Source organism: Salvelinus fontinalis, chromosome 24 (assembly GCF_029448725.1).
Source record: "Salvelinus fontinalis isolate EN_2023a chromosome 24, ASM2944872v1, whole genome shotgun sequence".
Taxonomy (NCBI): domain Eukaryota; kingdom Metazoa; phylum Chordata; class Actinopteri; order Salmoniformes; family Salmonidae; genus Salvelinus; species Salvelinus fontinalis.
Genome location: NC_074688.1, coordinates 12564682 through 12581935, shown reverse-complemented (window position 1 = coordinate 12581935; position 17254 = coordinate 12564682). Strand labels below are relative to the sequence as shown.

Sequence of the window (17254 nt, the reverse complement as noted above, 5' to 3'; positions counted from 1 at the left end):
ATAAAAATTGTCACAAAAGTTCCAAAATAATAAAGGCATTTCAAATGTCATATTATGTGTAAATAGTTAAAGTACAAAAGGGAAAATAAATAACATTGTTGTATTTACAATGGTGTTTGTTCTTCACTGGTTGCCCTTTTCTTGTGGCAACGGGTCACAAATGGGAGTGTATAGGTATGGGAGTGTATCAAAATTGGGTTTGTTTTCTAATTCTATCTGGATCTGTGTAATCTGATGGAAATATGTGTCTCCAATATGGTCATACATTTGGCAGGAGGTTAGGAAGTGCCGCTCAGTTTCAACCTCATTTTTTGGGCAGTGTGCACATAGTTTGTCTTCTCTTGAGAGCCAGGTCTGCCTACGGCGGCCTTTCTCAATAGCAAGGCTCTTCTCACGAAGTCTGGCACCTAGTCAAAACAGGGTCTTTCCTATCTCTCCATCTCTTCTCGCTCACCTATCTCTCTCCTTTCTCTCTCCTCTCATCTCTCTCTCTCTCCTTTCTCTCAGCTCTCTCCACTCTTTTCTCTCTCTGCTCTCCCCCAGTCTAATACATATATAGGCCCATAGAGGCTATACTGTTGGACAGGCCCTGATATCTCACCTCCTCGTCCAAAGTTACTAAGGTCATTGGGTCCACCGGAGCCACTGTTGACAGGCAGGCTGGTTGCAGGCCAAGAGTCAGCCAGCCACGGGTAGCCTGGGTCACCGGCATTCAGCAGGCCTGGTCGGCTAGGAGGAAACACAGGGTCGTTAGATATGGACAATATACATAGTGTAGTTACGAATGGTAATAGGTTATAGTTTTCTATGAATACTGTACGTCTTTGAATAAATCTCTGTTTAGTTTTATAAACAAGGCTCTCGTAAGCGAAAGTCAACCCTCACACTCTATCAAATATGTTACGTGTATTTTTGAATTATGTAAGCATTTCATGTTTCCTGACTAGATTGAGAAATAATGAATAAAACATGACAGGGAATCAGCAGGGAGCCAATATGAAGACATACATTCCAACATATGTTCTAATGCTAGTGTGTGTGTGTGGGGGGGGGGGGGGGGGGGGGGTGCGCCTCCAGTACTAATGAGATAATTCAAAGACAGGATGTATGGGCAGCATGTGATTCTCTCCTTAAAGTTGGATTCCCTTCAGGCAACGCCGCTCTGTATCTTTCCTTTCTCTGCTGTGTCTTTTGTCTCACTCTGACTCACAGATATTAATACACACACACACACACACACACACACACACACACACACACACACACACACACACACACACACACATTAATACACACACATGCATTAATACAGACACACACATTAATACACACACACATTAATACACACACACACACATTAATACACACACATTATTACACACACACACACATTATTACACACACACATGCATTAATACACACACACACACATTAATACACACACATTAATACACACACACACACATTATTACACACACACATGCATTAATACACACACACATGAATACACACACACATTAATACACACATACACATTAATACACACACATTAATACACACACATGCATTAATACACATACACACACAAACACATTAATACACACACACATTAACACACACACACTGTACACAAACTATACACACAGATACATGTACTGGATAGACACACGTCATTCTCCCTCCCCCACACAGACTCACACATAACCTTGTTCATTAACATCCATTGCTCTCTGCTGTACTATCCCATCAACCCCTTCTGATGATGCCCAAACTGCCCCGGCCTGAGTTGATTAGCTCTCCTCCAGTCCCAGCCCCGAACCCTCTCCCTTTTCCCTCCTCTACCAGGTCAACTTGTGGGCTGCTGCAGCCTGTGGATGGATGGATGTATGGATTGGGGGCTGGCTCCATTTAACAGGTGTTGGGAGTCACTCCCACAAGTGTGGGGGCCATAAAAATGTCCCATTAGGACTTGAACCTGTCACGGGTGACTGCTGGGAGGCCATTAGGGCCACTTTCCTGTACAGTCACGTCTCAGCCTCGTTACCACGGGCAACACAGACGGAGCTACTGTAGATGAGAGATGAGAGATGGAGCTAAAATGCCTTTGTGTGTCAGTTCGTTGGTACCACACTAGTTTCCAATGGCTGAACCATAGAGATGGATTCATATTTCATACTGTGTGTATAGTAGTCTAGAAATGTATCAATGTCCAAGGTAAAGACAGGATGTAAAAGCAGTGCTGTTTGTCTACAGAAGCATCTGGCAGAGTGGAATGAGAGGTTGAACTGAGCTGTTCATCGTTCTGTTCAAGGTCTCCACAGCAGCAGCAAGCCTTTCTTCTCTTATCCCTGAGAAGTAGCTGGCTGCCGCGGTCTGTCAAACAGGCAGTATCATGTGATCAACCGGATGGATTCTGCTAGAGGGAAAATGGCACAATAACACCCCACTGCTAGTGCCCTGCAGTCTCTATCCCTGTCTCAGACACGCTCAGTGCTACATCCTAGCACCCTTTAAAGCCGCGGTGTGCCTCCTGCCTAACCGGACTTTTGTCTCTGCTTCAGTGAGGTAACGTGATGTGCTGGCCCTGGGGAGAGGAGGGGGAGGGGAGAGCCCCAGGACATGGCCAGGTAATGGGCGCTCGGCAGTCAGTCTCTCCCTCAGCCACAGAGCCACAGGTTCTAATGAGAAGAGCTGTTCCATGGAGGGGGACACCAAATGAACTGCAGCGCTGCAGAGACAGGAGGGAGGCGGGAGGCCCTGACAAGCTAAGAGCCCTCGCCGTGGTTCCTGAATGCCAAAACAGGCCCTCGGGGGCGAAGGAGTCATTCAAATTGATGGCTGTGCATCAGACACTTTTTATAGGGTAATACATCTCAGCCCCTACCACCTCCCCTTCTGTTTCTCACTGGTACATTCCCCCACTCCGCCCCTTTCTTTCTCTCCCCCCAACCCATCTCTTTCTAAACCCCATTTTATTTTATTTCCCCCCCCATATACCTCCTGCTTTCACCCCTCCTTTCCTCCCTCACTCTCAACATCTGTCAGCCTACAGCTTCCTGGCATTTGACAAAGAAATAGAGAAATGGAGAGGGAGGGCTGTGTTCTCTCTTGTCGACTGCACCTACACTGCACCACGGAATACCTTGTATATAGAAAAATACTATACTACTGTCTCAGCACCAGACCTACAGCCCTACACACCCCTAATAACCCCCCACCATGCAGCACAGTGCAGAGAGACCAGTAAGACCATTTGGAAGACAAGGTGTTGACACTGGAGATGGCTGCCTCGATAATTAGAATAAAAATGACTTATATTGGGAGTATTTGGTATATGGGTTCTATTGGGAGTATTTGGTATGTGGGTTCTATTGGGAGTATTTGGTATATGGGTTCTATTGGGAGTATTTGGTATGTGGGTTCTATTGGGAGTTTTGGTTGTATGGGTTCTATTGGGAGTATTTGGTATGTGGGTTCTATTGGGAGTATTTGGTATGTGGGTTCTATTGGGAGTATTTGGTATGTGGGTTCTATTGGGAGTATTTGGTATGTGGGTTCTATTGGGAGTATTTGGTATGTGGGTTCTATTGGGAGTATTTGGTATGTGGGTTCTATTGGGAGTATTTGGTATGTGGGTTCTATTGGGAGTATTTGGTATGTGGGTTCTATTGGGAGTATTTGGTATGTGGGTTCTATTGGGAGTATTTGGTATATGGGTTCTATTGGGAGTATTTGGTATGTGGGTTCTATTGGGAGTATTTGGCATGTGGGTTCTATTGGGAGTATTTGGTATATGGGTTCTATTGAGAGTATTTGGTATGTGGGTTCTATTGGGAGTATTTGGTATATGGGTTCTATTGGGAGTATTTGGTATGTGGGTTCTATTGGGAGTATTTGGTATATGGGTTCTATTGAGAGTATTTGGTATGTGGGTTCTATTGGGAGTATTTGGTATGTGGGTTCTATTGGGAGTATTTGGTATATGGGTTCTATTGGGAGTATTTGGTATGTGGGTTCTATTGGGAGTATTTGGTATATGGGTTCTATTGGGAGTATTTGGTATGTGGGTTCTATTGGGAGTATTTGGTATATGGGTTCTATTGGGAGTATTTGGTATGTGGGTTCTATTGGGAGTATTTGGTATATGGCTGTTGTGACTGTAGGGGGGAACGGTCATACGTCTTCTGGATCCTTGACAAGTTACTTTTAATCCTAGTTGAGTTCGGGGATTTATTGTAGCCTTGGCCAAGAAATGATTTGAATTTGTGCTATTTTCCTGTCAGAATTTTTGGCTGTTTGTTGTGAAAGGTAGCAAACCTGAGTAACCACCCAGGATGCCTGACGCGCGACGAGCCATAAACAAGCCAGACCAGAGATATTAATCCCAATGCAACTACATAAATAAGACGTGTTCACGCTCCGCATGCCTACTGCTCAATACTACCCCACTAAAAGCATGCACATGAAATTACACTTAAGGCATGTTGAAACATGTATTTCCATTTGAGATGTCCGTTCATAGAGGATTCTGTCACTTAGCTCCTGAGTCCCGTGATGTAAAGGAATCTCCATAGCAACAGTGTTGGCAGAACCCGTTGGCGGCAGTGCTTAGTCCACTCTCTATAGATCAGAATCTGCTCTGGCTAAAATATTGATCAGGGCTGAGACAGTTATTACTAGCTCCTAATTACCATCTCTCTAGTGACAGAGTGAGAAGGAATGGGTCCTTATCACCTTTTATCATTTTCACATGAGCAACCAAAGTCAAGCCATCCAGGTCTACCAATCTGCAGCCTATTCATATTCCATTAATCATTTATTCTGTGATCGATTAAGTGATTTGTTCAGTCAGGACAATTTGGCAGCAGCCAATGAGGAGCTGGGAACAGACGTCCATTTACTATTGTCTAATTAATGCAATAAACATCCCAGGTAACACATGAACACATTTCCCTGTGACACTGGGAGGGTCACTCTCACTCTGAAGGGGCAGATGGGGAAGCTGCAGCATCTGGGCTTTGATGTGGCCACAGTGACCAGGATTAGGGTTTTGATGTGACCACAGTGACCAGGATTAGGGCTTTGATGTGACCACAGTGACCAGGATCAGGACTTTGATGTGACCACAGTAACCAGGATTAGGGCTTTGATGTGACCACAGTGACCAGGATTAGGGCTTTGATGTGACAACAGTGACCAGGATCAGGGCTTTGATGTGACCACAGTGACCAGGATTAGGGTTTTGATGTGACCACAGTGACCAGGATTAGGGCTTTGATGTGACCACAGTGACCAGGATCAGGGCTTTGATGTGACCACAGTGACCAGGATCAGGGCTTTGATGTGACCACAGTGACCAGGATTAGGGCTTTGATGTGACCAGGATCAGGACTTTGATGTGACCACAGTGACCAGGATTAGGACTTTGATGTGACCACAGTAACCAGGATTAGGGCTTTGATGTGACCACAGTGACCAGGATCAGGACTTTGATGTGACCACAGTGACCAGGATCAGGACTTTGATGTGACCACAGTAGACAGGATTAGGGCTTTGATGTGACCACAGTGACCAGGATCAGGACTTTGATGTGACCACAGTGACCAGGATCAGGACTTTGATGTGACCACAGTGACCAGGGCTTTGATGTGACCACAGTGACCAGGATTAGGGCTTTGATGTGACCACAGTGACCAGGGCTTTGATGTGACCACAGTGACCGGGATTAGGGCTTTGATGTGACCACAGTGACCAGGATCAGGGCTTTGATGTGACCACAGTGACCAGGATCAGGACTTTGATGTGACCACACTGACCAGGATTAGGGCTTTGATGTGACCAGGATCAAGGCTTTCTGCTACTGTAGAAGCAGAGCTAGCTCCCGACTTAGTGCATCCTACCACTCTGGTGCTGTGTAGAAATGTCTCCCCCACTATGTCCTACCACTCTGGTGCTGTGTAGAAATGTCTCCCCCACTATGTCCTACCACTCTGGTGCTGTGTAGAAATGTCTCCCCCACTATGTCCTACCACTCTGGTGCTGTGTAGAAATGTCTCCCCCACTATGTCCTACCACTCTGGTGCTGTGTAGAAATGTCTCCCCCACTATGTCCTACCACTCTGGTGCTGTGTAGAAATGTCTCCCCCACTATGTCCTACCACTCTGGTGCTGTGTAGAAATGTCTCCCCCACTATGTCCTACCACTCTTGTGCTGTGTAGAAATGTCTCCCCCACTGACTTAAGCTATAGCAAATATAGTGCCACAGATACAGACCCCTCCAATCCCATCCGCCGGGGTGAGAATCAGAACCACTTATGTGGAAAATTGAAGGAAAAACACTACAGCAAAAAATAGATGAGAAAAGACATGGCAAGTGGCGTGGTTAATTCTTTGAGTGCTTGCTGGCGGCTCTCGCAGAAATATGAGCAGCATGCACATCGACACACTATACACACTATACACACATACACACAGGCACACACATAAACACACAGACAATATACACACAAACAGAAAAACGAACTCACATACAGATACACAAAGTAGACTAAATACTGGAAAAACACACTCAGACAAACAGACTCTGAACTAGTTTAGAATCACAGATGGAGTGTGTGAGCTCTGTGTGGATTTACCTATTTACTCAGGTGTGATAGAGCAGTAGACAGACAGAAGCGCTGGCTTCACTGGGGAGCCTCCTGAATCCCTACAAAGGCTCAGTAACTGGTGTCATTGAGATGGGCCCCACTCTCTGTAACCCCTCTCTCTCTCACACACACACACACACACACACACACACACACACACACACACACACACACACACACACACACACACACACACACACACACACACACACACACACACACACACACACACACACACACACACACACACACAGACACACACACACACACACACACACAGAGCGAGCAGGCTGTGTGGGGTGCAGCAGGGGTACCGCCACACCTCTCCCCTGGGTAATTATTTGTACATTATTACATGTGCTCGGATCCCAGTCGCCTTGGCAAAGTGACAGGCAAATTTATCACTCCAGGGGGCTTCTGGGTTGCCGGCAGGGGAAGATAAATGATAAAATAAAAGCACTCTCTGCTTAAATTGTTTCTGCTAATTCTGTTGAGGAGATTTATGAGTCTGTCTATTGATGCGTGAACGGAGATGTGTTAGGAATGTATGTTTGCACACAGGTCTGTGTGCGACGTAAACACGCAGGTAGGGCCTCTCAGTGATCTATAGATCCATCAGTCATCTATCAGCGTTAGAGCAGGCTTGCTCAGTGCAGTGAAGACATAATGCATATTTTATGAAGATGAGCCAAGGGCACTATAGTGAAGATGTGTAAAGCCTAGGATAGAGGTTAGCACAGCTTTAGATGCAGGTTGTTGATAATAATACCATTGAGATAGCCTAATGTTATAGTCTAATCATATTCACCTTATTTAACCCTTGTGGGGTGTTCGGGTCTGTGGGACCAATTTTCTATGTTTACTAAAACAAACAAGCATTATTTTTTACAACCTGAGACTCATTGGCCTTGGCTCATTTTCTGTGAAGAACATGTGAAATAACACATTTTCATTGAGTGCCCACTATGCACCCCCCTACACATTTATATTACAGTGGACCCGAACACCACAAAAATAATCTCTGCTCAGAGGGACTTAAAAATAAGAGAGAGAAGCTGTGTTGAAGGAGTGTTGAAGGAGCGTCTTCCACTTTGGAAGATGAGGGTCATGTCTCTGTCAATTCGGAGTCTGACATTGAGTTGGAAGAAGAGGATAATATTGACCCTCAATCAGCCCCAGGACCAGCCCGCCAGCAGCCAGCCCCAGGACCAGACCGTTAGCAACCAGCTCATCAGCAGCCTGCAGGAGGAGAAATATAGATGTCCAAACATTTTGAAATTGAATGGTTTTCTTGCCCAAGGAATGAGCCACGCCGCATGGCTGCCAATGTGATAAGAATGCAACCAGGGCCGACGCGGATGGCGGCTACTCATGTGCAGGACATAAAGTCTTCTTTTGAACTGCCCCTTCAGGCAGTACATACAGTCTAAACCCACCAAATATGGAATCAAGATCTGGGCTGCCTGTGATGATTAAGACAAGCTGTTGACTGGCTACAGCTGCAAAAGAAGAATCCTACGCTGGCCACTTGTGATATTCTTCAACATCTTGGACATCTCGGCGTACAACGCGTTTGTCATCTGGATGGCGTTGAACCCAGATTGGACCAGAGGAAAGCTCCGGAGGAAACGGCTCTTTCTCGAGGAGTTGGGCAAGGCATTGGTAAGACCTCAAATCCAGAGGAGGGAATATATCCCAAGGACCCAAGCTTCTGCAGCCATCATGAGGAGGATTCAGGAAGAGGATGTTGGTGCCCCATCCGCCCGACCCACAGAACCAACAACACCAATACCTGAAGTGAGTGTGAGTGATGTTGTTGCATGTGTGTGTGTCTGACTCTCCTACCTTGTAACTATATATGTGAGTGTGTGAGATGTTAGTACAATTCCTGAACTAAGTGTTTTCATCATTTCAGATTGCAGCCGGTAGTAACAAGAAGAACCGATGTAATGTGTGTGGACCCAAGAAGGACAGGAAGACACAGTACACATGCATCAAGTGCAATAAATACATTTGCAACACACAGTAAAACTCTGTTCGTTGCGGCTCATTTATCATTTCCATTAAAAACAGTATGTAAATTTGTACTTCCAATTTGTTCAGTTCAAAGCAAAAAACATCAAAAGTGATGAAAACCTTATTTCATTTATATTTGTTCAAGATACACTTGATTCATTCCACCCATGTCATGATTATAATAGATTTTTGATTACAAAAATCACGTTTTATTAAAAAAAAAAGAATAGTGCTTTTAATGATAAATGTGATCTAGCAGAGGTAAATGGCAAATTTTAACCATATACGTCTATATTGCTTGTAATTGATATAAGTCAACATGTAAGTATTAAGTATTTTTACGCAAATTGTAATGGCTGTTTTGTTTTAAAAACCCAATAATATTGTGGGTCCATCAGACCTGCGATCATTGGGTGAGTAACAAAAACATGAACACCACACAAGGGTTAATAACCCGGAAACAAAACAATGTCAGAGCGTTCTGTTTCATGGAGGTCTTCCTTGGTGGCCTTCTTTCCGTTTTGCGCACGTTAGCTAGCTATCTCAAAATGTTGTGGGATCATACCAAGAAAAATATTTCAGTCAAATGGCAAGTCTGTGCCACATCCACAGATTATTCAAGAGTGGGAGGACGATATAAGAAATGGCCACAAAACGTCACAAACAAACCAACGAAGACATCGTCAATTATTTCATATTGTCTCTCGGTGTTGTTAGGATTTATGTTTATGCACTATAGCCCGCTACCATATTGTCTCTCAGTGTTGTTAGGATTTATGTTTATGCACTATAGCCCGCTACCATATTGTCTCTCAGTGTTGTTAGGATTTATGTTTATGCACTATAGCCCGCTACCATATTGTCTCTCAGTGTTGTTAGGATTTATGTTTATGCACTATAGCCCGCTACCATATTGTCTCTCAGTGTTGTTAGGATTTATGTTTATGCACTATAGCCCGCTACCATATTGTCTCTCAGTGTTGTTAGGATTTATGTTTATGCACTATAGCCCGCTACCATATTGTCTCTCAGTGTTGTTAGGATTTATGTTTATGCACTATAGCCCGCTACCATATTGTCTCTCAGTGTTGTTAGGATTTATGTTTATGCACTATAGCCCGCTACCATATTGTCTCTCAGTGTTGTTAGGATTTATGTTTATGCACTATAGCCCGCTACCATATTGTTTGTAGATGAATATTGTTTTGTTACACACACACACAAACAATGCAGATGTATGTGTGTAAAGACTGACCAACATAGAGTGACAGGCCATAAAAGCTGTGGTCAATCTGAGGGGAGGGGTGCATATCTCTAGGCCAACCAGGGAGGGTAGGACACTGGACAATACCATATTAGGAACTGTTTGAGTGTAGAATCGACGGGGAGACACAAGACGGATCTAATCTCCCCAACAACCAGATGCGGACAGAGGAGAGCACCAAGGGACTTGGACAAGTCCGAGTGCCAGCATAGGCTGGGCAAAGTTTAAACCGCGCTCAGCCTCTATAGGTATAGGCCAACGGACGGGTTGGAACTAAAGCTGTCATAGTATAAAAACTGTTGTTTGAGCACATTCCACATTTCTCTGTTTAACCCTGCACGGTGATACAGCGAACCCATATATGCAAAAATTGCATTTGCCATTTATTGTTTGCGTTAATTAAACATAATTAAAGAAAGATAGCAGACCTTGCTTTTTATTCATCCTGATACCGGATTTGATTAACGCAGCGCTCACAGTGTGGATGGGTCAGAGATGAGGAGATACAAAAGTACAGATGAATATGAATACCTCCACAGCGGCAAAGTTAGACGCTTGCTTATTCACTGTCTTGAGGATGACAACCTGGTGTCCCTCAAAGCAGATGTCCAGCTCAGTCAAAGCAAAACACACCATCATTCTGCCTGGATTCTTGTATCTTCAGTCAGCACGGTGGAGACTGCAGGGTGTTCTTGTGTTCCAAGGCAGAGGAAGTCTTGTCGTCATTAAGCTGTAATACTATGGAAGGTAGCGAGCTCGCTGGCATTTCTTTATCATAACTTGCACTTTCTATGACTGATATGTTTGATGTTAGCTAGTTACTTAGCTAGCTGGCTAATTGTGATGATACCATATCACGGACCAGAACTGATAACGTTAACTAGTACAGAATGCCCACGCGATTCTTGGTTTCAACGGCTCATTGTGTAGTACATCAGCCTAATCTCGAATGGCAATGAGGTAGGTACAGAATCATGGTGAGTTTTACAATCAAATAGGAAATTACCAACACAACCTAAACCTACTAGTTAAAAGGGAACTGTGTAAAATAGTAAACTGTGAATACCATGTAAACTAGTGTTCTGTACTGTAATTGACTATTATAACAGCAGTGTTTTGTTGGCGGTGCAGAATGCTGTGTATGGAGGATGACAGGTGTTCTGTACTGTAATTGACTATTATAACAGTAGTGTTTTGTTGGCTGGGCAGAATGCTGTGTATGGAGGATGACAGGTGTTCTGTACTGTAATTGACTATTATAACAGTAGTGTTTTGTTGGCGGTGCAGAATGCTGTGTATGGAGGATGACAGGTGTTCTGTACTGTAATTGACTATTATAACAGTAGTGTTTTGTTGGCGGTGCAGAATGCTGTGTATGGAGAATGACAGGTGTTCTGTACTGTAATTGACTATTATAACAGTAGTGTTTTGTTGGCGGTGCAGAATGCTGTGTATGGAGGATGACAGGGGTGTTCTGTACAGATTAACATTGCCGGCGGAATTTATCTCCAAACAGGTTTAGCGAGATCTGTTTCAAACGTCACAAACAAAGTGAAGAGTTCTCTGACAGCACCCCGGCCACATCTCCATCTCTACATCCAAATCCTGCGTACCACTCCCACAATGCACTTAAGAAGAGTTTGGAAGGGGCCAAGGTTCGAGTAGGGAGCTTTCTACACAAGTACATCAAAGCTAAGCCAAACAGTCATCAAGTTCCAGCAGCAGTCGCACAGCTACATCAGCCTCATGGTGAACACGGCATGAACCATGCAGTGTAAGAACTGCTTGTCATTTTATGACATTTATGTTAAGCTGGAGGAGTATAAATGAGCCAGCTTGGAGGACTTCACTAATGCACAGAGTGCCTCCCGATCGTGGTATGACGCGCGTAAACTTCCCACCACTGCTAGCTCAGCAAAGAAGGTTCCTGTGCGCATCTCAACATATCCCGACAACTTTGTGTGGGAGCATTTCTTCCCCCGGTTCCATGGGAACTCAGCAACCACATATGGCAAGGAGAATGAGCAGGTGGCCTACACATGGCTGGAGAGCTGTGGGATTAGTCTGGAGAGTAGAGGCACAGTAGTGAGTGTCAAGGAGACATGGCTTTCTGCAAGCCCAGATGGAGTGTTAAACTCTCAAGAACTTCTAGAAATCAAATGTCCTGTTCTGAGTAAGAAGTGTGAGTCTCTGACTGAACTGTTCTCTGGCAAACTCACCGATGTGAAGCTGGTGGATGGGGTTCCTCAGCGGCAACCAAATGGAGCCCGTGGGATGCAAATGGGCATGCTCTGCACAGGACTGGAGAGATGCAAACTGCTGATCTGGGGTCCATCCGAGCAGGTTGTTATTGATGTTAAGTTCTGATGTGCTGATGTTATCCCTAAACTGAAGGCATTTTTATTTCACACATTTGCTGCCAAGGATAGTAGATGAGTTCCAGCCAGGTAGACTAACTCTGTGCTCCAATTCTGTCCATCTATGTGGTATCAAGGCTCGGGGCCTAATACTTTGTGTTTTGAAATAGTTGTGCCTTGTAAAGCTCTCTCTGTCAGCTCTACCTTATTATCTAAGCATAACTCTGAATTGACGTGGTTTTGTTGTCTTGGACAGTTTTTTAAATCTTGCCTTGTACAGTTCTCTTCATACATGTCTATCTAATGCCTACAGATAACTCCTTATGATTTATGAATATTTTAATTCTACCTTGTATGGCTCTTTATTTACATATGGCACTTCATGAACTTACCTAAGCATACCGTAACTCATCTTGCACTTGGCAAATTATGGTGTTCATGAAAACACCATGAAATTCCACTTACTTTACATTTTCTTTGATACTTAACATTTTGAAATGAAGGACGAGGAGACATGTCTAAGGGTTTTAAATGTGTTTTCAGTTTGATTCTGGGTTTGGTTTTCAAGGGCACAAATTGAGAAAACAGTGTGGCACTTGATAAACAGTTCCCTCTTGGTCTGCTAGAGACATTTTGATGTCGAAAAAAATGTATTTTAAATTTTTAAATAATATTTTAAACAGCACCTATTGGATGCCTGTAATTATCAGGAACAGGCAAAGCTACAGTATATTTAAAATGTATGAACATTAAAATTATTCAGATTAAATAGGAAACTATATATACAGTTGAAGTCGGAAGTTTACATACACCTTAGCCAAATACATTTAAACTCAGTTTTTCACAATTCCTGACATGTAATCCTAGTAAAAATCTATTTTAGGTCAGTTAGGATCACCACTTTATTTTAAATAAGAATGTGAAATGCCAGAATAATAGTAGAGAGAATGATTTATTTCAACTTTCATTTCTTTCATCACATTCCCAATGGGTCAGAAGTTTACATACACTCAATTAGTATACACTCAATGGTAGCATTGCCTTTAAATTCTTTAACTTGGGTCAAATCTTTCGGGTAGCCTTCCACAAACTTCCCACAATAAGTTGGGTGAATTTTGGCCCATTCCTCCTGACAGAGCTGGTGTAACTGAGTCAGGTTTGTAGGCCTCCTTGCTTGCACATGCTTTTTCAGATCTGCCCACAAACTTTCTATAGGATTGAGGTCAGGGCTATCTGATGGCCACTCCAATACCTACACTTGTTGTCCTCAAGCCATTTTGCCACAACTTTGGAAGTATGCTTGGGGTCAATGTCCATTTGGAAGACCCATTTGCGATCAAGCTTTAACTTCTTATGGCTGCAAGGGGCAGTATTGAGTAGCCAGTTAAATCGTGCCCATTTCAAACGGCCTCGTACTCAATTCTTGCTCGTACAATATGCATATTATTATTACTATTGGATAGAAAACACTCTCTAGTTTCTAAAACCGTTTGAATTATTTCTCTGAGTGAACAGAACTCCTTCTGCAGCACATTTCCTGACCAGGAAGTGGAATGTCAGAAATCGATGCTCTGTTCAACTTCATGCCTATTCATGGGCAATGAACGTAAGAGTCTATGTACACTTCATACACCTTCCCCTGGTTGTCAAGAGGCGGTGAGAGAAGAAATATTGTGTCTATCTTGGTCTGAGGTGGAATTAAAGCTCTTTGTATGACGTGACCGTCCATTTCCTGTTTCTGGAGCGCGCGAAAGAGGACATGGATTTGCCTTCTGTTTAGCTGTCGTTATGGACTACTAACATCTCCGGTTTAGATTTTATTTGATACATGTGACCATATCATCGTAAAGTATGTTTTTTCAATATAGTTTAATCAGACTATTGAAATTTTTTCGGGAGTTTTGCCGTGTTCCGTTCTCTGACTTTGTTGACGTTGGAGAGATCCGTGCGACTTGGCAAGTGCCCATGCTAAATCAAGAGGAGAAATTTGCCGTTCCAGATCCAAACAACGACTGTTCTGGACAAAGGACACCTTGTCCAACATTCTGACGGAAGATCACCAAAAGTAAGAAACATTTTATGATGCTATTTCTAATATCTGTCTTGCATGTGAACTGGTCGCCAACTGGTCGCCAAGTGTTTCTGGCTATTGTGGCTACGCTAATATAACGCTATATTGTGTGTTCGCTGTAAAACACTTGATAAACCGGAAATATTGTCTGGAATCACAAGATGCCTGTCTTTCAATTGCTGTACACTATGTATTTTTCAGAAATGTTTTATGATGAGTATTTAGTTATTTGGCGTTGGTGTCTGTAATTTTTCTGTCTGCTTTCGGTGCAATTTCTGACTGTAGCTGCAATGTAAACTATGAGTTATACCTGAAATATGCACATTTTTCGAAAAAAACATGCTACACAATAAATATGTTATCAGACTGTCATCTGATGAGGTTGTTTCTTGGTTAGTGGCTATTTATATCTTTATTTGGCCGAATTTGTGATAGCTACTGATGGAGTCAAAAACTGATGGAGTAATAAAAGTGGAGTCTTTTGCTAACGTGGTTAGCTAATAGATTTACATATTTTGTCTTTCCTGTAAAACATTAAAAAAATCGGACATGTTGGCTGGATTCACGAGATGTGTACCTTTCATATGCTGTATTGGACTTGTTAATGTGTGAAAGTTAAATATTTAAAAAAATATATATTTTGAATTTCGCGCCCTGCATTTCAAGTGGCTGTTGTCATAAATGTACCGACGTCGGGCTTGCACGCCAAACAGGTTAACTTCCTGACTGATTTCTTGAGATGTTTCTTCAATATATCCACATATTTTTTCACACCAAAGTACGTTCATCTCAAGTAGACAGCAAGCGTCTCCTTCCTGAGCGGTATGGCGGCTGTGTGGTCCCATGGTGTTTATACTTGCGGACTATTGTTTGTACAGATGAACGTGGTACCTTCAGGTGTTTGGAAATTGCTCCCAAGGATGAACCAGACTTGTGGAGGTCTTGGCTGATTTCTCTTGATTTTCCCATGTTGTCAAGCAAAGTGGCACTGGTTTTGAAGGTAGGCCTTGAAATACATCCACAGGTACACCTCCAATTGACTCAAATAATGTCAATTAGCCTATCAGAAGCTTCTAAAGCCATGACATCATTTTCTGGAATTTTCCAAGCTGTTTAAAGGCACAGTCAACTTAGTGTATGTAAACTTCTGACCCACTGGAATTGTGATATGGTAAGTTTTAAGTGAAATAATCTGTCTGTAAACAATTGTTGTAAAAATTACTTGTCATGCACAAAGTAGATTTCCTAATCGACTTGCCAAAACTATAGCTTGTTAACAAGACATTTGTGGAGTGGTTGTAAAACAAGTTTTAACCTGTTTGGGCTGCAGCGGCAGTATTGAGTAGCCAGATAAAAGGTGCCCATTTCAAACGGCCTCGTACTCAATTCTTGCTCGTACAATATGCATATTATTATTACTATTGGATAGAAAACACTCTCTAGTTTCTAAAACCGTTTGAATTATATCTGTGAGTCAAACAGAACTCATTTGGCACAAACTTCCTGACCAGGAAGTGGAAAGTCTGAAATCGATGCTCTGTTCTACTTCCTGCCTATAAATGGGCATGATACGTATGAGTATACATGCACGTCATACACCTTCCCCTGGATGTCAAGAGGCGGTGAGAGAAGAAATTTAGTGTTTATCTTGGTCTGAAGTGGAATACAAGCTCTTTGTATGACGTGTCCCCCATTTCCGGTTTTCTGGAGAGCGCGAGGCGGTACCTGGATTTGCCTTCTGTTTAGCTGCCGTTATAGGCGACTACTATCTCCGGCTTTGATTTTATTTGATACATGGGACCATATCATCGTAAAGTATGTTTTTTCAATATAGGTTAATCAGATTATTGAAATGTTTTCGGTAGTTTTGCCGTGTTCCGTTCTCTGACTTTGTTTACGATGGAGCGATTCGTGCCACTTGGCTAGTGCATTCTGATGAAAGATCAGCAAAAGTAAGAAACATTTTATGATGCTATTTCATATATCTGTCGTGCATGTGAACTAGTCGTCGGCGCCCAACGTTTGGGTACTCAGCTATACCGAAGCTGGATGTCGTAATGATATTTTTTAGAATTCGAACACTGCGATTTCATTAAGAACTAATGGATCTATCATTTCCTATACAACATGTATTTTTTAGTTATGTTTATGAATAGCTATTTGGTCAGAATATGTGAGTCATAAAAAGTGTCAGAAAAATATCGTTGCTGTTTAGACGTTGTGGAAAAAGTAGCTAAGATAGCAACATGTATAACCACTGATTTCAGCTCTAAATATGCACATTTTCGAACAAAACATAAGTGTATGTATAACCTGATGTTATAGGACTGTCATCTGATGAAGAATATCAAGGTTAGTCAAAAATTATATATCTTTTACTGGTTTGTTACGATCGCTAACCTTTTGCTACTGGGAAATGGCATGTGTTTCTGGCTATTGCGGTAAGCTAATATAACGCTACATTGTGTTTTCGCTGTAAAACACTTAATAAATCGGAAATATTGGCTGGAATCACAAGATGCCTGTCTTTCATTTGCTGTACACTATGTATTTTTCAGAAATGTTTTATGATGAGTAATTAGGTATTTGACGTTGGTGTCTGTAATTATGATGGCAAAAAATAAAATTTGAGACTGAGCTGACCCTGGAGTACGCAGCTGGAGGTTGAATGTTTGAAGGGGTACGGGACTATAAAAAGTTTGGGAACCACTGCTGTAGAGTATTGCTTGAATAATAGTGGCTGTATGACTCCCATCTGGAATGGAGATTGTGTGCTTTCTGAAGAGTATTTTCAGAGCAGTCGACGATGCAAGTGGTGTTGGGGAACTTCTCTTTGAAGCACTGAGGTATTGTGTTCTCGATTGTCTCCCTCGGCAGCCATAGAATGTAGATTCTTAT

At 42.7% G+C, this 17254-nt stretch overlaps 2 protein-coding genes across 9 annotated transcripts in view; both read right to left on the bottom strand.

The window, feature by feature from the left end:
• The window catches only part of LOC129821937 (CAP-Gly domain-containing linker protein 3-like), a 462950-nt gene that overhangs the window by 371824 nt on the left and 73872 nt on the right, over positions 1 to 17254 (bottom strand). The gene's annotated exons all lie outside the window — the stretch shown is intronic.
• The window catches only part of LOC129821934 (roundabout homolog 2-like), a 115732-nt gene that overhangs the window by 48947 nt on the left and 49531 nt on the right, over positions 1 to 17254 (bottom strand). For all 7 annotated transcript variants that reach the window (XM_055879686.1, XM_055879688.1, XM_055879691.1 and 4 more), the window contains one exon: positions 602 to 729. In XM_055879686.1, the coding sequence (XP_055735661.1) occupies positions 602 to 729 (128 nt within the window). The remainder of the gene's footprint in view (positions 1 to 601; positions 730 to 17254) is intronic.